Source organism: Danio rerio, chromosome 15 (genome assembly GCF_049306965.1).
Source record: "Danio rerio strain Tuebingen ecotype United States chromosome 15, GRCz12tu, whole genome shotgun sequence".
Lineage (NCBI taxonomy): Eukaryota > Metazoa > Chordata > Actinopteri > Cypriniformes > Danionidae > Danio > Danio rerio.
In genome coordinates, this window is record NC_133190.1 from 14,371,211 (window position 1) to 14,392,462 (window position 21,252).

General features: G+C 34.0%; 1 protein-coding gene across 1 annotated transcript; it reads left to right on the forward strand.

The window, feature by feature from the left end:
- Window positions 1-9,752: 9,752 nt before the first annotated feature.
- On the forward strand, window positions 9,753-20,397 carry il10ra (interleukin 10 receptor, alpha). Its single transcript, NM_001077625.1, is given in 8 exon segments — window positions 9,753-9,938; window positions 11,089-11,203; window positions 11,304-11,479; window positions 11,748-11,893; window positions 12,635-12,788; window positions 14,120-14,232; window positions 17,578-19,889; window positions 19,933-20,397. Coding segments are annotated over 7 exon segments (1,611 nt in total). The 5' UTR covers window positions 9,753-9,880; the 3' UTR covers window positions 18,427-19,889; window positions 19,933-20,397.
- Window positions 20,398-21,252: the final 855 nt, after the last annotated feature.

Genomic DNA, 21,252 nt, shown 5'->3' on the forward strand with positions numbered 1-21,252 from the left:
AATTAAGGTAAATAAGGGTGTTTTGTATACATGATAGGCTAGTATCAATTTAAAGCTAATCAGTAAAGCTATCTTTAATTTTTTCACAATAACCTGTAGAAATGTAATTTTATTTCCACTACTGTCATTTCCATCACCACACACATTTAAAAAATATATATATTTAAAAGTTTTTATCACACATTAAATGCTCTATTTAATGTAAAATTTAGTTTATTTATTTTTGAATAAGCTCTTAACCAAATTAATATTACATTTTAGAGTGTGACAGGTGTACAATTCAACACTTGGACCTAAGGGACTATTTTATTTAATTGACAAATGTATAATTATTGTATATATTTGGTGGAAAGATTGGTTAAACTAGATACAAAAATGATCTTGGACAAAGTTCGACTGCCATCATTTATTTCATTTTGAAATAAAAGCTATCAAATGTAGTGGAAATGACATTTGTTCATTTCATGATGGAAAAAAAAATGTTAAAGATGAACAATTTCTCTTTTTATCTAAGTTTTTCCTCTTACAGATCTTAAAACTAGACAAATATATATATATATATATATATATATATATATATATATATATATATATATATATATAAATAACATTTTATTTTACTAGATATTTTTCAAGACACTTCTATACAGCTTAAAGTGATATTTAAAGGCTTTACTAGGTTAAAGAGGCAGATTAGGGTAATTAGGCAAGTTATTGTATAACAATCGTTTGATCTGTAGACTATCAGGGGGAAAAAAATTGCTTAAAAGGGCTAATAATTTTGACCTTAAATAGTTTTTAAAAAGAAATAAAAGCTGTTTTTATTTTAGCTGAAATAAAACAAATAAGACTTTTTCCAAAGAAAAAAACATTATCAGACATACTAAAATTTCCTTGCTCTGGTAAACATAATTTGGGAAATATTTAATATTTATATATATTATATATGTGTATATATATATATATGTGTGTATATATGTATAGATACTGTAGATAGATAGATAGATAGATAGATAGATAGATAGATAGATAGATAGATAGATAGATAGATAGATAGATAGATAGATAGATAGATAGATAGATAGATAGATAGATAGATAGATAGATAGATAGACAGACTACAGTTTGACAAATGTTGCAGCTGTTGGACAACATAATGTACTTTTGAGGCTTTTCGGGCGAGAAAGTAGCTGTTTAGATTGCAACTTTGCAGTTTACTTATAAGGACATTGCCTATTTTAAATATTTATAATTTCAGAGATAAAGTGCGTCTGTATTCATCATCCTGAGCAGAGCAAAGTCAATTGACATTCTGCCACGGCGACAGAGCCTGCATAATAAGCCCTTAGAGGAGAAAAAAACTCAGCGCAGTATCAAACTACAGCAAATCATTATAAAACAGGTAAGTGCCTTTCTAAGTCGATCTCTCTTTAGTATGCTGTAGTGCTGTATTTATACCATGGTCTGGTTTCGTTTCTGCTAGTGTTTGGCTTTTTCAAAGTTAAATATTGTGATATCCCAATTGCAGCAGAAAAATACTGGAAAATGTCTCTAGTCTAATGCCATTTTATGCCTTATATTCTCAAAATGTTAGCAAAATCACCTGTTTTGTCATCATTTTAGACATTAAGCTAAAGAATCATTTAAATACTAGCTCTAAAATGACATTTGTGAAGTAGCAGTAGTTTCTGCTGTTCTGACGGTCAGTTGCAGGTGTAAATGTATGGCGGAAGAAATTAGCTCTTCATAGAGGACGGTTTTTATACTCTCTGTGTTTTGATTGCCTCCCACCAGTGCTGACATACAGCCGTATCGCACTGCTACTCGTGTGATATTGCTCATACTGTGTATTGTTGTAAAATGGTGATCATCATTAGAGCCATTTACAGTCATATCTGCATAAGGGTGTCGCCTTATCAGCCCTCAAATGAAAGCTGGCAGTTGTCACATTTTGTATACATTTCATTGACTTAATACTTCACAAGAGAACTTAATCTCATAAATAATTAGACACTACCAGTGACACTACTTCATATAGATTATAAACCCGGAAGATGAAAATAGGGGTTGGAGGAAAGGGTGGGGTCAGAATTATTCAGTTATTCCCTACAATTAAGGTTAACAAATGTTAACATTGTCTTAATTGATGTTCAACACACACAAATCTGTTAAAATCTTTGTCCAGGGTTTCTTAACCCTTATACATGCAGTTTCTTTGTAAAATCCGGATCGTCAACTACCCAGTGTCGAACACAATATCCTCTCTTATTTCACCAGACTCAACAGACTAACCACCTCCATTCAGACACATTGCTGAGATGTAAAAAAAAAAAAAAAATGTTTGTTGATCTGGCCCCATACCGACTCGCAAAACAAAAATAACTGGTCTTGGCCACTTTTTACAGTATGTCACTCATATATATATATATATATATATATATATATATATATATATATATATATATATATATATATATACACACATACAAATAATATATATAAATAATATATATAAATAAATAACTAAAATGAATAAATAAAAATACTATCAGAATTTGTGAATGCTGGACAAACTAATTGTAATAGAGACTGGACGTTGTGATGCTAGCCAAATGTTTGCTAAGTATGATTGAAATAAATTGGTTTTTGATGTGATTTCTTACCAAAAGAGGGCGATGTTTGACCTAGTTTTATTTAGTCGTCTTCACAGTTGGCTAAATGACAGGCTAACATATGAAAATTGCTTCCTGTTTTGGTGCTAATTCACGTTTTAAACAATAATCTATGAAGATTAATATATAAATGAGCATTATATAAATAAATTTACATATAAAAATATATTAATATGGAAATGCAAAATATTCAAATAACAGCCAGCACCAACTTTGATGAGTGATTTCTAACCAAAAAGAACATTTGACAAAAATAAACTCTGTGTAGTTTTTTATGTGTGTATGTGTGTGTGTTTCTGTCAATGTAGGCAATTCTTGACTTAAACCCACTAGTTTGTTAAAAGCAGCAGTGAAACAAAGAAAAACCATGAAACTAGTGAAAAAACAGCAGTGCATTAGACCAATAAAAAAATGAAACCGCATGATAAGCACAACTCGAGTACACTTCCTCATATAGCAAAACAACACCATTTAACATGGTGCAATGGAAATCACCAAGCAATTGTATTCCTGATTATTAATTTGAAAGCCTGAAATCCTACAGTATTCTTTTTCCGAGACATGTCTCATCTCCCCCTAAAGCTGCAACCACGAAACTCATCAGAAGTTTAATGCTATATATTTTCTAAAATGCAATGACAGTTAAAATGCATACTCCTTAAAAATTCTATGGACTTTCAGTGAGGTCAGTAAATCTTACAGAGCAACCTACATTCATCCATGTCAAGTCCTTTATACATCATCTGTCTAGCTAAACAGATAGCATTTAAGCTAAACAAGCTAGAAACATGCTTAAAAAAAACCTCATGCTAGCAATGCTAATGTTAATATACCGTAGCAATATTTAACATGCTAGAAAATATGCAAATGTTTGATAGAAATACAGCTGACAACATGCAAATTTAAGTTATAAACGTGTTGAAGGCAAAAATGTGTGTACAGCAAACTTATTTGTGCTACCAAATGCATCTCCATGCAAGAAACATGCTAGCAGCATCCTAATTAATTTTAAATGGGCTTGAAACATGCACATCCATGTTAATACAATAACATACTAGCACTGTATTAACCCATGATTGTGTTAATTCATGCTTGAACATAATAACAACATGTTAATTCATGTTAGAAACATGTAAACAGCATTACCAAAATTCTAATTCATGTTAAAACATGCTAATTTATGTTTATATCATGGTAATTCTCAGCCTGATCTCATGAGGAGATGTAACTTTTTAATGTTTAAGTTATTTTAGTGCATACCTGCCAATACCCTGTTTTTTACGAGAGTCTCAAGTATTTCAGACCCACCTCCCGCCACCCTCCCGTTTTGTTATTTCTCACGGAAAACAACTGTAAGTTCACCCCCCCGGACTATAACACCCCCGGATTGCCGACTTTGGAATAGTATCCGATTCCAGCAGCTGCCCGAAGCCCGGTGCATAGTACAGTTACTTAGCTGTGTTAATTAGACACCTCACACCCCTGCCACCTAGACATCCCCACCACTACGCTCCCCCTCCCCAACTCAACAATTTAGATTTTCAGAAACAAATGTTGGCAGGTATGGTTTAGTGGCTAATTTGTTCATTTGTTTGTCATAAGAAAATGTACGATTTGTAATAAAAAATCGTACATCGCATGGCACCCAAACCCACCCTTAAACTCAATCGTCATTGGGGGACAAGCAAATCATACTAAATTGTATGAATGAAGGCTGATTTATACTTCTATAAAGCGTGGAGGCATAGCTTTCACCGTCGCCATCGCTGACGCGTACCTCTCAAAAAATTTAACTATTGATTGAGAGCCGCGCGAGTCTGTTGAAGCCAGTGTTTTCAAGTGTCGAGTCTTGTGAACGAGCTCCAGATGAAAAGTTTTGTTTAGTGTTTACCTTATGGTTAAAGTTGTAGCACATCTACCAGTTCCTGCATCAAAATTAGCAAGTTTGAGCCACTTGTACATTAAGGAAGCATTCAGAAAAAAACAAAACACCAGCAAAGAAACTCGACACAGAGGAACATAAACACCTCACTTCCTGCTAGCGTTTTAGAAATGTTATTGTAGAGGAACACAGACAGAACGCAGTAGTATAAATGCACGGCAACGCACAAGGCATTCGTCGTGGGTCCCGTCAATCACTTGATGCAGAAGTATAAACCAGGCTTGAGATTGTACGATTTCATACGAATTAGCCACTAAATCAAAAAGTTAGATCACGTGAGATTATGTTGCCGTGAGATCATGTTGTAATTCTTGGTAATGCGAAGAACATGCTAGCATGTTAGCAATGTAAGAATTATGCTAACAATGCTATAAATATATCAGTTCATACCAACAATGATAACATACTGGAAACATACTAAAAACATGATAAGCCATGCTAGCAACATGCTAATTCTCACAACTTTTTTCAAGCCAACATCAAAGTTTGTTACAAACATTTTTCTCCTAATCATTCACATTTTACAAACTTAAAAACTTTTTTTTTATTCATTTGATTAGCTTAACATATTGTTCAGTCACCTAGCTCACCAAGTGTGAAACATTGTGTGACATTTGCCCTTTTTTTTCTTTTTTTTTCTTTTTGTGGTTTTCATAGCACCTGATCTTTTTTTTTTTTTTTTTTTTTATGAGGTGTGTATGTGTTTTTAGTCTAACTGTGAGAAGAGCATTTATGCCATAGCCATAACAACATCTGCAGCCCTAATCTCTTACAAACTTTTTTAATCTGTCAGTGAATGTTTTATTAACTGAGTTAATCTTCATCTTCAATCAGTGAACCTTCTCTGAGAGTCCACACTGATGCTGTTGTCAGCTTCATTTGAGCACAGATCTGCGACTGGTGACTTAAATAGCTGATTCTTCGTGTGTGTCTGTTTGTTTTCAGGAAAGATCAGATTTAGTAGGCACTTACATTCTGAATCTAAATATAGGCGCACGCCCTAGATATGTACATATGATGTGGATTTTGAGTTTGTGATTCGTCATGAGTCTGACCTATTTACACTCTCAGGTCATAATAAAAACAGAAACCCATATTACAGTCTTTCTCAGTCACTTTGGAATATTTCTCAGATCAGAATTGAAATTCTCAAAACTCCCTGTTCAATATTCAGTGCATTGTGTCAGTTGTGCACATCAAAAAAGCAGTTTCCCTTTCTTTGAACAAGTTGAAAATTCTTTTGTACGTCCATGCAAATGACTATGTGCAATTCTCTAATGTTTCCTGCAGTATCAGTTACTTATGTTATGTTTATCTAAATGTCTTATTTTGGTCTCTGTTGAATAGTTTCACCCCCCACAACATTCGTTTGTTCATGGCATATATCTTTACATGCAAAATGACTGAACAAGTTGTCATAATATTAAGTCATTATGCATTTTTATACACATTTCTATTCAATCCTTTTTTTTTTTTTTTTTTTTACTAAATCTGTCTACAATTGGTGAATTTCTCAGGTGAATTTCTAATGAAGGTCATCACAAAAAAGTCTATTTTTGTTTAGTTTTTTCTTTGTGGTATGTAGGGTTGTCTTTTTCTTTCTGTATCACAATGACATGAACTGTCAACAAATTACAGTACAAACAGTGAAATAAATAAAAACTAGCCATAATTTACATTAAAACAGCCCTCCAAAGTACACTGTTATATTGACAATGTGGTAACATGATCTTATCCATACACAAAAACACAAAGTCTCATTATTCTGACTGCACTGACAAGTTTATTGACACAGAAATTAGGTTTTAAGAGATGATCTAAGGATTTTGAGCAAGAGACTGACTTTTCTGCTGGTTATCCATGGTGTTTTGAGAAATGCACTTACTGTGTTAAAAATTTCAATTTTGATCTGCTTGTTAGCACAAATTTCTAGTCAGCCAATCACATGGCGGCAACCCAATGCATTTCAGCATGTAGACATGATCAAGACGATCTGCTGCAGTTCAAACCGAGCATCAGAATTGGGAAGAAAGATGATTTAAGTGACTTTGAATGTGGCATGGTTGCTGGTGCCATACTGGCTGGTCTGACTATTTCATAAACTGCTGATCTACTGGGATTTCATGCACGACCATCTTTAGGGTTTACAGAGAATGGTCCAAAAAAAGAAAATATTCAGTGAGTGGCAGTTTTGTGGGTCAGAGGAGAATGGCCTGATTGGTTTAAGTTGATAGAAAGGCAACAGTAACTCAAATAACCACTTGGTACAACCGAGGTATGCGGAAAAGCATCTCTAAATGCACAAAACGTCAAACCTTGAGATGGATGGCTACAGCAGCAGAAGACCACTCCTTTCAGCTTATAACAGGGAAATGAGGCTAAAGTTCACACAGGCTCACCAATATTGGGCAATAGAAGATTGGAAAAATGTTGCCTTGTCTTATGAGTCTCGATTTCTGCTGCGACATTCGGATAGTAGTGTCAGAATTTGGCATCAACAACATGAAAGTGGTGGTGGTGGTGGTATAATGGTGTGGGGGCCCATTAGAACCAATTGAGTATTGTGTCAACACCACAGCTTACCTGAGTATTGTTGCTGATCATGTCCATCCCTTTATGACCACAGTGTACCCATCTTTTGATGGCTACTTCCAGCAGGATAACGCACCATGTCAAAGCATGAATCATCTCAGACTGGTTTCTTGAACATGACAATGAAATCACTATACTGATATGGCCTCAACAGTCATCAGATTTCAATCCAATTGAGGACCTTTGGGATATGGTGGAACAAGAGTTTGGCATCATGGATGTGCCGCCGACAAATCTGCAGCAACATGTGAGATGCAACATGTGAGAGATCAATATGGACCAAAATCTCTGAGGAATATTTAGTACCTTGTTGAATCTATGCCACGAATGATTAAGGCAGTTCTGAAGGCAAAATGGGGGTCCAACCTCGTATTAGTAAGGTGTACCTAATAAACTGTCTGGTGAGTAAAAAAAAAAAAAACAATGAGCATGAAACAGCTTATGTTTCTGTTTACATATAAGGTCAGGTTAGATAATCTGAATTTTATTTATTAATTTTTTCAAAGCAGACTTGTTGAGTGAGTTTTGTGTCATATTTCATGTGATTTAGCCTCAGATCAGGTGTGTGAAAATCCTTTTTTGAGAGCACTGATGTGGGACCAGTGCTTTCTTTATAAACAGCAAATTACAAAACTTCATAGGGGAAAGGGGAACTGATTCTCAATGACCGTTTTCATATAGTTGTATTAAGTGTGAGCTGGAGGTATGAACAAGCTGCTTTTAGTTCTCTTGGAAAGTGAAACATGAAGAGTGAATCAATTGTCAGAAGCTTTTAATTTTTCTTATGCAACAGGCCCTGCTTTACATAATTAGTTGTGATTTTTACAGTTTATTGACCATAAATAAGTAAAAGTTTAATGCAAATATCTACAGTATGTATTATAGTTTTTAATATAATTAATTTCTTTCTTCTGATTTGTTTATACTTACTTACTTATGGCATAGGCCGCCAAAGGTAGATGTCCAGAGGTTCCTGTCCTGGGCCATTCTTTCTACTTGTCCCCAGGTGTAACCCATCCTTGTGATGTCTGCGACGAGGTCGCGTCGCCAGGTGTTTCTTGGAGGGCCTCTCTTCCGCTTCCCTTGGGGGTTCCATCTGAGAGCCTGTCTGGTGTTGCTAGTTGGTGGTTTGCGTAGGGTGTGCCCTATCCAACCCCATCTTTGCTTCGTTTATAACTTATATAAAATAATATATTATAGACACTAATGTTCGTTATTTTGTGTTTAATGATTTTTTTTTATCCTTCACATTTTGGTTTAAAAGAGTTGTATAAGTGCAAATGGAAATGTGCATATTGAAGCTTAAAGAAACGTTTAAACGGTGATGCAGTGGCTCAGTAGTTAGCACTGTCACCTCACAGCAAGAAGGTCACTGGCATTTCTGTGTGGAGTTTGCATGTTCTCCCTATCTTCGCGTGAGTTTCCTCCGGGTGTTCCGGTTTCCCCCACAGTCCAGAGACATGTGCTATAAGTGAATTGAATAAACTAAGTTGTATATAGTGCAGGAGAGTGTATGGTTGTTTACCAGTACTGGGTTGCAGCTGGAAGGGCATCAACTGTGTAAAACATATGCTGGAAAAGTTGGCAATTCATTCTGCTGTGGTGACCTCTGAAATAGAGACTAAGCTAAAAGAAAATTAATGAATGAATAAATATTAAATCACTAATTTATCATTTTATATTCTTTATTCACGTTGTTTTGTTTTTCTTCCTTGAATCATGTTTATTAATTGAGTTATAAAAATAATTATATTATAATTAAAATTAGAAAAATATAATAAAATAATTGGGTTATCTAAACTTTCAAATTATATTATAATAATATGCATAACAGCTCAGCCATCTTCTCAGAACTTGGTTAAATCTTCCAACCACACCCGACCAAAAAACACTTGCACACATATCAGAAGAGCAGAAATGTTTCAAACTGATGTGCATTCACTGTGCATGTATAATCAATGACCACAAAACACATTACAGATCGCAAGCACAGATATGAAAACACACATTCGTAGCATACGGATATGCAAATACACCACTGGTTTAGTTTTGTGAAAAGCAACAGTTCTTGTCGTTTATAAAAAAAACAAAAAAATAAAAAAAAAACTCTTAAACACAAACAGTAATAACTTTTTGAGCCATCACTAACAAAAATTTCTTTGTAAATACCAAGAACAAACAAGTTATCTCTGGTTAATCCCCTTATTAATGACTACACTGGTATTTCCCTTTACATTGGGAAATAATTAACATGCGTGTATATTACATTTTCACTGTTAGAATTTTTAGATTAAATATATAACATTGTTCACATTTGATTAAATGTTTTAACCACGAGAGAGAGAGAGAGAGAGAGCGAGAGAGAGAAACATGTTGCTATATACAATAAGGGAAAATATCTGCCGGAAGACTGAAACAAAACCGAGAGGGGAAGTTCACATTCACAGCGCAAATACATAGAGAGCCAGTCAACCACTCAAAGCCACATTTAGAAGAGAGAGAAAACGAGAAAGAGACATGCAGATCAGACTGGAAAGTAGATGATCATTGAGCTGTTGTAACTGCTTGGGTGCTACAGATGTTTAGAGCGTTAAACTGAGTTTGAGTTTTGAGCATTTATGTGGAAAGAGAACTATGAATTGTTGTTGGATATGATGCTGAACTGACATTAAACATGGATTGGACCTTGTGGATTTGTTTTCTAGTCTGCTGTACCCCAGGATTGATAGCAGGTAAGATTCTTTTAAGTATATATGTGCGTCATTTGTTCTGTGAACTATGATGTTTGTTACAAAATAATAATAAAAAAAATATATGATTTAGAGCATGAACATGATTTGGATTGTGTATTTATTTATTTATTTATTTATTTTTTTTGCTATTGAAGGATATTAAAGTCAGAATTATTAGCCATACTTTGTTTTTTGTTTTTATTTTTTGTTTAACAGAGCAAGGACATTTTCACAGTATGTCTGATAATATTTTAGCTTTGTAAGATATATATATATTAACAATGTGTTAACTTCGAAGGTATTAGCAGTCATTACTTGGGGGAATAACCCTAGCTTTCAATGACAACTAATGACAACATCTATTTTTTAGCCTTTAGAAAATTATATATATATATATATATATATATATATATATATATATATATATATATATATATATATATATATATATATATATATATATATATATATATTATACATATATTTATTTATTATAATATATATATATATATATATATATATATATATATATATATGTATATATATATATATATATATATATATATATATATATATATATATATATATATATATATATATATATATATATATATATATATATATATATTTATTTATTTATTTATTTATTTATTTATTTTTTCCTGCGGTTAATAGCTCCAACAACCAATATGTAGAAAAGACTATCTGGTCATATTTATTTCCTTATTTCTTGAACATCATAGAAATCTGTTGTTAAGGTACTTATATGAAGACATCTCAAAGAAATGTATAATTCCAATGCCCTATAAAGCTTGTAGTTGAAGCCAGTAGATAATACCGCTCAAGAAAACCCAAATTTGTGTAATTGTATTTTTGAGTGAACTACCAGTTTCTGTTATTACATTGTATTGCATAGCATTGTGCAAAATCGAGTGATTTCCCCGTTGAAGTGGGCATACAACTGCAAAATGACTTCAGTTTGTTTCAAAAAAGGTGTTGTTATTCCTCCCACGTCTGGAAAGTACAGCTTAAATGCGAGACTAGAACTATGACTAGAACAAAAGCAAATAAACTATTACTCTTTTAGGAAGTGAAGAGAATCGACGGAGCTAGTAAGAGCCTAACGCTAAGTTTTCTCTTTTGTTCATAGGTGAGCAGAAGAAATTAAATCTGACGTTCGACATATGGGAGGGAAATGTAACTGTTCTGTGGGATCCCCCCAATAAAGCCCCCGTACCTGCCTTTTATCAAGTAAAACTAGCACTGTACGCAGTCTTACTATCCACCAACAACATATACACATTTCAACTCATTATCCCAGCTTATATATATATATAAAGCTAATATGTTTGTCTTCTTTTTTAGAGACACTGGTCCTCATGCTAAATGGAACATTGTGCAAGAATGTGACATGATTACAGAAACTAAATGTAATCTTGGAAACTTTATATTCAAACCTACAATGAAAGTAAAAATTGAACTGATAAGTGGAAATAACGAATCTTCGTGGTTGGTGATAAGAAGGATTCGTTTAGATTATAGTAAGTATGGACTTTTTATGCAATTATTTTATATATTGGCAATGAAGTAGCTAGTTTCTACATTTATATGACTTTATATTATTTTTAAAATTAAGCATGCCCCCAAAACCAACCATCATTGGGGGATGAACAAGTCTTACATAAAAAATGCATATAAATTACGAAAGAGCCACTTTATCAAAAAGTTACGAATTATTGTGTTTACATCATATAACAAACTGTATATTTTAAAAAATTTTGTAAGGACGGTTTTCTTTTTGTGTTTTAGTTAAGCTGTTGTCTCCAGACTTTGACCTGTTCTCAGGGCCAAATACGGTGAAGGTTAAGATTCACAGAAAGCCATTTCTCAAAGAGCTTTTTCCATATGGACTAAGTTACTCTGCCATTCTGTATCCGAGAGGACAGGAGAGTAAGGTTGGTTTTTCAGTGGACATAGCTTAATGACAAACCCAATGGACACCTTGATGATGTCTTGGCATCAAAAAAGTTACATTTGGGCTGTCTAATAGACGTCTAAGAATAGGCCAAAACTTGACTCGTTGTCAAATAGACAGAAATAAATAACTACACATATAAAATCTGTCTGTTTGACAACTATAGTGTACTGTAGTTTTGGGCTATTTTAGATGTCTTAGATTTTCACTGACAGCTCAATTTTAGCCTTGTTTAAGTTATTTACGTTTAGACGTCTATTAAACATTTTTTTTTTTTGCTGGGTGGTAAAAACAACATCAAAAAACATCTAAAATGTAAATCAATTTAATGTAAAATTGTTGTCATCCATTTGATATCCACACCTTTTATTTGACGTCAATATTAGATGTCAGTTTGATGTTGTTTTTTTTTACATCAAGGTTGTTTAAATGCATTGTGGGGATACAAAATCCTAAACTTTCCCTATAATAATATTTTTTTTATTGTTGTTATTTTACGAAACTAGTAGCATTTTCACAACCTTTTACCATTCAAATTGATGTCATGTTTTAATGATTTACCTTGTAGCTTGTTTATTTGATGATTCATGGCTAGTAAAACTTTAACTGATGTTTTTGTAAAGTCTTATCTGGAATGAACGCTATTGAAACAGTGGATGGACATAAATTATTTTCATTGTATTTTCTTGCGATCTTTAAAGCTTTGTTTTCTCTGATTTAGGCTAAAACATTGAGTGATGATGATGATGAAGATGGTGAAGTGGAGTTTACTGATTTATCATATTGGCAAACGTATTGTGTTCGTGTGAGATTGGAGATCACATCTATTGCAGTGAGCAACACCTCATTGCCACGCTGCATACATCCACCAACAGGTACTACAGACATTTCCAGTAAAAGTTAAAACCATTAGAACATCTGTCATAGTTTCTTTGTTGTCAGTTGATTATCCAGTACATTACTACACTGTAATAAAAAATGTCAAACATCAGCTTGATGTTAAACAACATCCAAAGCCAGTCAAATATGTCAATCGATTTGAATTTCGATTTGACATTTCGATTTGAATACATTGATGTCAAAATGATATCAGATTGATGTTACAGTAGATTGAAAAAACATTGACAGTCCTTCAATCGATTTTGACATGTTTTTGATGCCAATGTGATGTTGTTTTGACATAAATGTTGTTTACATACATTGTAGAGATACTAATTATGGTGTAAATTTGGAATTTGAAAAATAATCTTTCCGATTAATGATATTTTTGTGTAATTACTTAGATGGTCAAAGGGCCATCAATGTTTAGATGTCAAATGGATGTAAAGGTTTTGACATTTGTTGTGTTTCTTTGACATCATGCTTGATGTAACTTTGATGACATTTTGACATCAAGATGCCAACTGGGAAGTTACGACAATTATTTTTATGTTAATCATAAGTCATTAAACTAAGTTAATCATGTTTCTAACCTAAGTTTTCAAGTTAAACAATTTTTTAAGTCAGTTTAACTTAATTTCAAGAGTTCCCACTTAGATATTGCTTGATATTAATAGCAGGTTTGGCTCTGAGCTTGAATATTATGAAACCCAGAGCTCCCACCTGGTCAATTAGCATGTAGAAGGTACAAGATCAGGTAGTTCTTGAAAGGAGGAGATGGGGTGGAAGGGGGATTTTTCGAAAATGAAGATAAGACTGTAGGGCAATATATATATATATATATATATATATATATATATATATATATATATATATATATATATATATATATATATATATATATATATATATATTTATATATATAGTTGAAGTCAGAATTATTAGCCCCCCTGAATTATTAGACCCCCCTGTTTATTTTTTTTCCCCAATTTCTTTTTACCGGAGAGAAGATCTTTTTCAACACAATTCTAAACATAATAGTTTCCATAGCTTATTTCTAATAACTGATTTATTTTATTTTTGCCATGATGACAATAAATAATATTTTACTAGATATTTTTCAAGATGCTTGAAAGGATGCATAAGGAACTTTTAACATTCATAGAACTTTTATATTTCACAAAAGCTTCTTCATAGAGGCAAAAAAAATATGGACTGATCACTGAAAGGTTTCAGAAGGGTGCTTCTGTTTCATCAATTTTCATTCAAGTGTTTTCATTCACTTTTCAAGTGTGCAGAGGCTCAATATATTTCTCTTGTTTTTCAGATTTGTCAGTGGTGATCTCCATCGGAGTTATTGGTGTAGTCGGAGTCATAACCTTATTCATGTTATTTGTCTGTTTCTTCCTGAGGCGTCCTGGTAAAATGCCCGCTGTTCTGGTGAGTCAATTTGGTGATTTGTAAATAGATTTAGTTTCGTGAAAACCAAAAGTGTTAGAGCAAGCCAGTTTCGGGGTTTTAGAAAAAGGAATTGAGCCCTAATAAGAAAGACTCAGCGTTAACTCTTGTCACAAGTGTCAGTTCTCCTTTCGAGGAACAGTAACAGTAAGACAAATGTCAGGGATTTTTTGTATCTTACGTATATGTGATGTCAATGCTCTTTGGTGTTAAATGATAACATAGAATGATAGCGTTCTGACTCTGGTTGATTTAAACTCAACTCAACCCAACTCTGGTAAAATATATATAACAGACTACTTCAAAGTTCTTAGTAATTCTCTCAATTGGCCTTAAATTAGTAAATGCTTTAAGCAAAATATTAATTTATATTTAATATCTATTTTTTTAACTTGCTGATAATGTATCTTCAAAATAAAAAGCAACTAGAGAATTATGAAAAATGACTATAAGCCAGTAGAAAATATTAATATATCTTATAATATTATAAAAAAAAATATTTTAGACATTTTACACACATACATTTGTACAGCTATCTTAAAGGGGACTTTTCATATATGTAAGTTTTTTTTTTTTTTTTTATACTGTACAAACTGTGATATCAAACCTGATCCTCATAATAAAAAATCAGCAATTTTACATTTAATGCTTGATTCTGATTTAGTGAACATTCTAATGTATGCTAAATTACTTTCAGATAAACCAAGAGCTAAAGTATTTCCAGGCATGTTTTGACCGTGTACAGTCCCACATAACTATACACTGAATGTTCTCTGTTATTTCACAGCCTTACAACTGTCAAAAAGTCTAATCCAAACAACACAAAAATGCTTTGCATGAAAAATGTAAAAGACTAGATCCACACACAGCTGCTGTTTAAGGACAAACGGGAAGTTTATTTATAAACTAATTTCGAGAGGATCACATGCTTATGATTGAGCACGACTGGTCCCATATTAGCTATCACATGATTTACCAATCAGATAAATGGGAGACCACATGGGAAAGCTAGGTAGCTGCCGAAAGTGGTGTTAGTGAGGCCAGCAGGGGGCGCTCAGCCTGTGGTCTGTGTGGGTCCTAATGCCCCAGTATACTGACAGGGATCTTTGGATGAGACGTTAAACCGAGGTCCCGACTCTCTGTGGTCGTTAAAAATCCCAGTATGTCCTTTGAAAAAGAGTAGGGGTTTAATCCTGGCATCCTGGCCAAATCTGCCCACTGGCCTCTCTCCATCATGGCCTCCTAACCCTTCCCATATCATAATTGGTTTCATCACTCTGTCTCCTCTCCGTCAATCAGCTGGTGTGTGGTGTGCGGTCTGGCAAAAAATGGCTGCCGTTGTGTCATCCAGGTGGATGCTGCACACTGGTGGTGGATGAGGAGATTCCCCCCATTGTGTTAAGCGATTTGAGTGCCCAGAAAAGCGCTATATAAATGTAAGGAATTAGTATTAATATTATTATTATTATTAAATCCAAACACGCTATAAATTACCAGAGTTTCTAACCTTAGTTTTTTGCGTTTTGACGAATCCCCCCATCCACTCCTACCCCATTTTCTAGATTATTCAGGATAGGGCAGCATGGTGGCTCAGTGGTTAGCACTGTTGCCTCATAGCAAGAAGGTCACTGGTTTGAGTCCTGGCTAAGCCAGTTGGCATTTCTGTGGAAGCTTAAATGTTCCTTCCCATGCTCGCATGGGTTTCCCCTGGGTTTCCAGGTTTCCTCCCATAGTCCAGAGATATGCAAGTGAATTAATTAAACCAAATTGGCACAGAGAATGAGCATTTAGTTCTGGGCTCCAACATATGCCTTCAGGTAGAGGTCTATCATGCTGTAAAAAAATTCCAAATCAATAATAGTCCCAGAACTAGTTCAGGAAACCTCTCGAGACCTACCTGAGCTCAGACTCCCCTCTCGCCCTACAAAAACAGGAGGAAGCCTCAGCCCCTAGGATCTTATGAGCTCAGGGCTTTCTTGAGGGAACTCATGCCAAACACACCTTGCTATTGTTCATCTGCTATGTGAACACTTGAACGCTGAATAAAAATACCTTAAAATACAACATGTAAACACAAATATTATAATTTACATGTTTTCTTAACCTCATGTCTACAGTATTTTCTAATAACTCAATGGTTCATTGCCTGTTATTTCCTAAATATATATTTTCCCCAATATTTAAGAATTATTACTGGTTAATAAAATTAAAAACTAAGTGGTTTGTGTTTTCAGTCTAATGCTAATTAATGGCAAATCCAGAGAACTGAAAACAGCTACAAAGCATTTCTTCTTTACAATTTCATACTTGCAATTTCTTCTATTAACAAAACTTATAACTAAGAATTTTTGCTCAATAAACACCTAATTTGCTGCTTAATAATAATTAGGGTAGTAGTTTTGAGTAGAATTAGAGATGTAGAATAAAATCATGCAGAATAGTTACTTATAAGTAGGCCAACATGGAATCTGCCCGAGCAGAATTCCGATTTCAGCTGATTTTTTCATTGATTCTGTTTATTTATTATTTGTGTAAATGCGTGTAAATTTATATTTTTAAATTTATTTAATTTCAGTATAAGTATTGACTAATAGGAAAATGTTTATATAATTTATTTACAATACAGTTTGAAAAGTATATCTTTTATTATATATATATATATATATATATATATATATATATATATATATATATATATATATATATATATATATATATATATATATATATTATATGACAGCCTTGCTTTGTTCACCAAATAAAGTGGATCTAATTGGATTTGTATTGTAAACATTAAAAACAAGTTAAAAAGGTATTACTTTTTAGTTCCTATATTAAAGTCTTAGTTATGATATTCGCAAAATTTCCGCAGATTTTTAACAAATTTCTGAGCAGAAGTAGCAAAAAATGTCCTCAAATTCCTTCTGGCCCTACTTATAAATTTTGATAAACAGCCAATATCTTAATAATAGGCAGGTAATAAGCCACTAGTCATTAATGATAATTGGTCTCAATTCTAAAGTGTCACCTTTTAAAAGTTATCAGTTAGTGTATTTATTTTAATTAGAATTATATTATTAATGTATTATCATTATTAATGTAGAAAAAAGTTGTGCTGCTTCACAATTTGTTTGTAAAAAATGAAGGATCAATTGATAGATGCTTTTTTAAAATAGTTTGTAACATTATAAATGATTTTACTGTAATTTAATAGAATAAATTGAAAATACCCCATGCATCTGATTAAACCATTCAAATTTATTTCACTTCTGTTACGGTCAGATTAATTATAAAGTGTTCACCATATGTTCTCCATTTATTCATCAGAAATTGGCTGTGAATGGCTGGCTCCCAATGAATGTAGGACAAACCGAGGTGGAATCGGTCACTCAGAAGGGATGGCTACTGAACAGCAACAAAATCGCAGAAAAGACCAAAGCATTCGATGAAATAGAGGAGCTTTCTGAGGATGAAAAAGAGAGAAGGGAAAGCACTGACAGCGGCGTGAGCATCGGCCAGCAGGACTCGATCAAAAACAGACCGCAAAGAGAGGAGGACAGCGGCTGTGGGAGTCTCACAGGAACCGAGGACAGCCTTAGCAGTGGAAGAAGAAGCCTTGAGGAGCTTCCTTTCCTGGATGGAGGAGGAAACAGCAGTAGTGTTGAAGGAACAAGAGAGGACAGTGGATTGGGAATTCAAACCCAAGATATTTCTGACAAACCCAAGCCTATGCATGATGATCTCTTATCTGAGATTGTAGTAATTGGGGATGGGTATCGTAGTCAGAGTCCTTCAGCTGAGGCTGAAACCGAAACAACCATTCAATGTGATGAAGACGCTAATATGGTTAGTCGCATCAATGGCTATCGATCTGGTCAAGTCACATGCTTGTGTTCTGACTCCGAAACTTGCATGTGGTGCAAAACCAGGAAGCACCTTACAGACTGTGATTCCTTTTCTCACGAACAAACTGTTAATGACAATGATAGATCAAGCTATTTGAAAAAATCTCCTTTAGAGACTGTGAATATGTTTGGACTGGACGATCTATCCTGCCATTCAGACAAAACAGAGGAGTCGTCACTTTTCATTACATGTCCACTACTTTTAAAAGAGCCTTACAAGCTGGACACTTTGCCTCTTACATTAGGAGACGTAGAGCTGACATTTACGTGAGGCTTTTTCAGGTTGAACTAGGCTATTATTATGCATTTGTGCTAACAGATATTTATTTAGAATGGTGGCAGAGACGTGCTATATTTGCTGGGCCCTCAAATGAAGAACCAGCTTTTGTCACTTCCTTCATGCGTCAGGCCAGCGTTTTTGGTTAAATGCTGAGAAAAGACGAGATATGAAGAGTGTGAAATCATCAGGATATGATGACGCTCGTAGTAATTCTGGTTGACAGATTGCAATCCAATTCTGAATTGTGTTACAGACTTGTATTGATCATTTGCAAACTTGCACATGTATTGTAGATTTTGACTGTACATGTTATATATGTACTGACATTTTTTGATATGCTAAATTTCATTGCTGAATGTAATGAAATGTGATATTAATATGAATAATAATGGCATCGAAGTCAATATGCTGTGTTTTTGTCAATTATTTGATATAATCAAATCAACTATAATTATAATTTATACCAACAGAATTTGTGGGTTATTTAATTATTTTTTTTAAATCTTTAAATGTTTAGGGGTAGAACAAAACTCAAAATTTACAGTTAGGAGTGTACTATATTATTTTGATTAGTGCATAAAAGGTGGTGCGGAACAATCGAAAACTTAAATATCAATTTGTTTACTTGCATTACATCCATTACTCAAAGGACATTACATGTATTGCATTAATTACTCACCTATTTTACCCAAGATGTAAGAAAAGACTTTTGTCTAAACAATGTATCTGTAAAGTTTCAGCTCAAAATACCAATCAGTTTATTCATCATATAATGTAGAATCTGCCCATTTTAGTGGCTGAGGACAATGTAGCTGTTTTTGTAGCCTGTGGCTTCAAATCCAAATGAGCTGCCTCTCCCCGCTCACCACTCTGATGTGTACGTCTGCTTCTTGTGTGTTACGTCAGATAAACAGCAGTCAGTGATAGAGACAGACACAGATGACGCTGAAATGTCACGAGTCAAAAATAGTTAGAAAGTTTATTTGATGTATATGTGGTGAACTCTATTCAAGCCTTTCTGAAATGACACACACAAATGCAGTTTGCAGTACACACACACTTACACACATATGTAAGTTTACTGAGACCATGTGGCTGTGGTGATTATAGCGGTTAAGAATTACATAGCTATTGTACTCTCTTTATGATTAGGGTCTGTCTGTGGACTGCAACACATGAAGTAGTAGTGTAGTAGCATGAAGGGGCTTAACTTGAAGTTAAGGAGACTCACATGTCAAAACTCTGTTGTCAGCAAGATGGTGCTATACATCATTAACATCCACACCCACTCCACACCTAAATCCAACCGTCACAGTTAAATTCTATGCCTCCCACCCCCAACCATGATAGTTAATTAACATCTACACCTTCCCTAAACCTAAACCCAGCCATCATCATTATAAATGATCACAACTTCTCCAAACCTAAACCTAGCCATCACAGTTATTGTCTACATCTTCCCCAAACCTAAACCTAGCCATCACAGTTATTGTCTACATCTTCCCCAAACCTAAACCTAACTATCCCAGTTATTAACGTACCACCGCGAGTTGCGGAGGCTTTTATACTTGACCTGCTCACCATTGTACTGTTATTTGCAACCACAGGGGTCTTGACAAACTGATGAAGAAGTCAGCGAGTTGCATGGTGGAATTGCTAGATGACTGAATATTATACTATTTCAAATGATTAGGTTATGGATAAATTTGGAGAAAACTCATGAAAACATTTGGTGAAATTGTTCTCTGTTAAGTAGTTCCGCCATCTTGCCAACAACACCTCATCGTGACATCTCGCATGGTTCAGTGGGATCTCGATAACTGCAAGTTATGTCTCTCTAACTTATTGAAAGTTATGCCCCTTCATCTTAAGCCCCCCTCTTGCAGTCGGCAGAGAGATACAATTGCTGTTTATTACAAACTATTTATTTTAAACCTATAAAATAAATTATTGGGGTGCAGATGATTACAAGAAAGTTGTAAAATATGATTTAATCCCAGTTTTAAAAAAAAAATGTTCTGTGGACATGTTATCATGGAGAACTGGCACTTGTCAATTAAATCAGTGGGCGGGGAAATCACACCTAGAATTAGAAAAAACAAACTTGCTCGAACTCGAGAAAAGATGCGTTATGCGAACAGCCCCTAAAAGGCCGCTGTCATTTGCGATCTCCAGCAGTTGATCTTCTTGCACAGACATGGTGGATTCACCTGATTTGTTGACAAATGTGTTGCGGATCTATTCCTTGGCAGTTTGCGGGTCCTTAACTGGGTCTTTTCCCCTTAGCAAAGAAACTTTCCAAAAACGTCTGCTTTCTTACTCATTTTGCTGCTTGTGGGTTAAAGTTGAGCCCTCAAGTGACCAAAATGTAAGCGAGAGAATATGGAATACGATCAATTTTCAAAATAAAAGACTCAGATAAAAAGTAATATAAAAAAATTAATGATATCTTGTGCGGCCCAATACCAATTGATCCACCGACTGGTACTGGTCTGTGGCCTGGTGGTTGAGGACCACTGCTTTAAAGCATACGTTATAAAAAAAAAATAAATAAATAAATAATGACAATTTAAGCAAAAATGTTGACATTACTATAGATAATGATAGATAAAGAAACTAATAAGAAGAATAAACAAATAAGCAAAAATTGTCATTTAAATCTTAATAATTTTGATTCATTAGTTTGGTTGTCAAAAGTGCATCGATACGAGGATGTCAAATGGTTCTGACATTAAATCATTTAACATTTTTAAAAACAAATTGATGTACTTTTTATGTCATTTGATTAAGGAAGGTCCAAAGACTGTGAATGTAGAT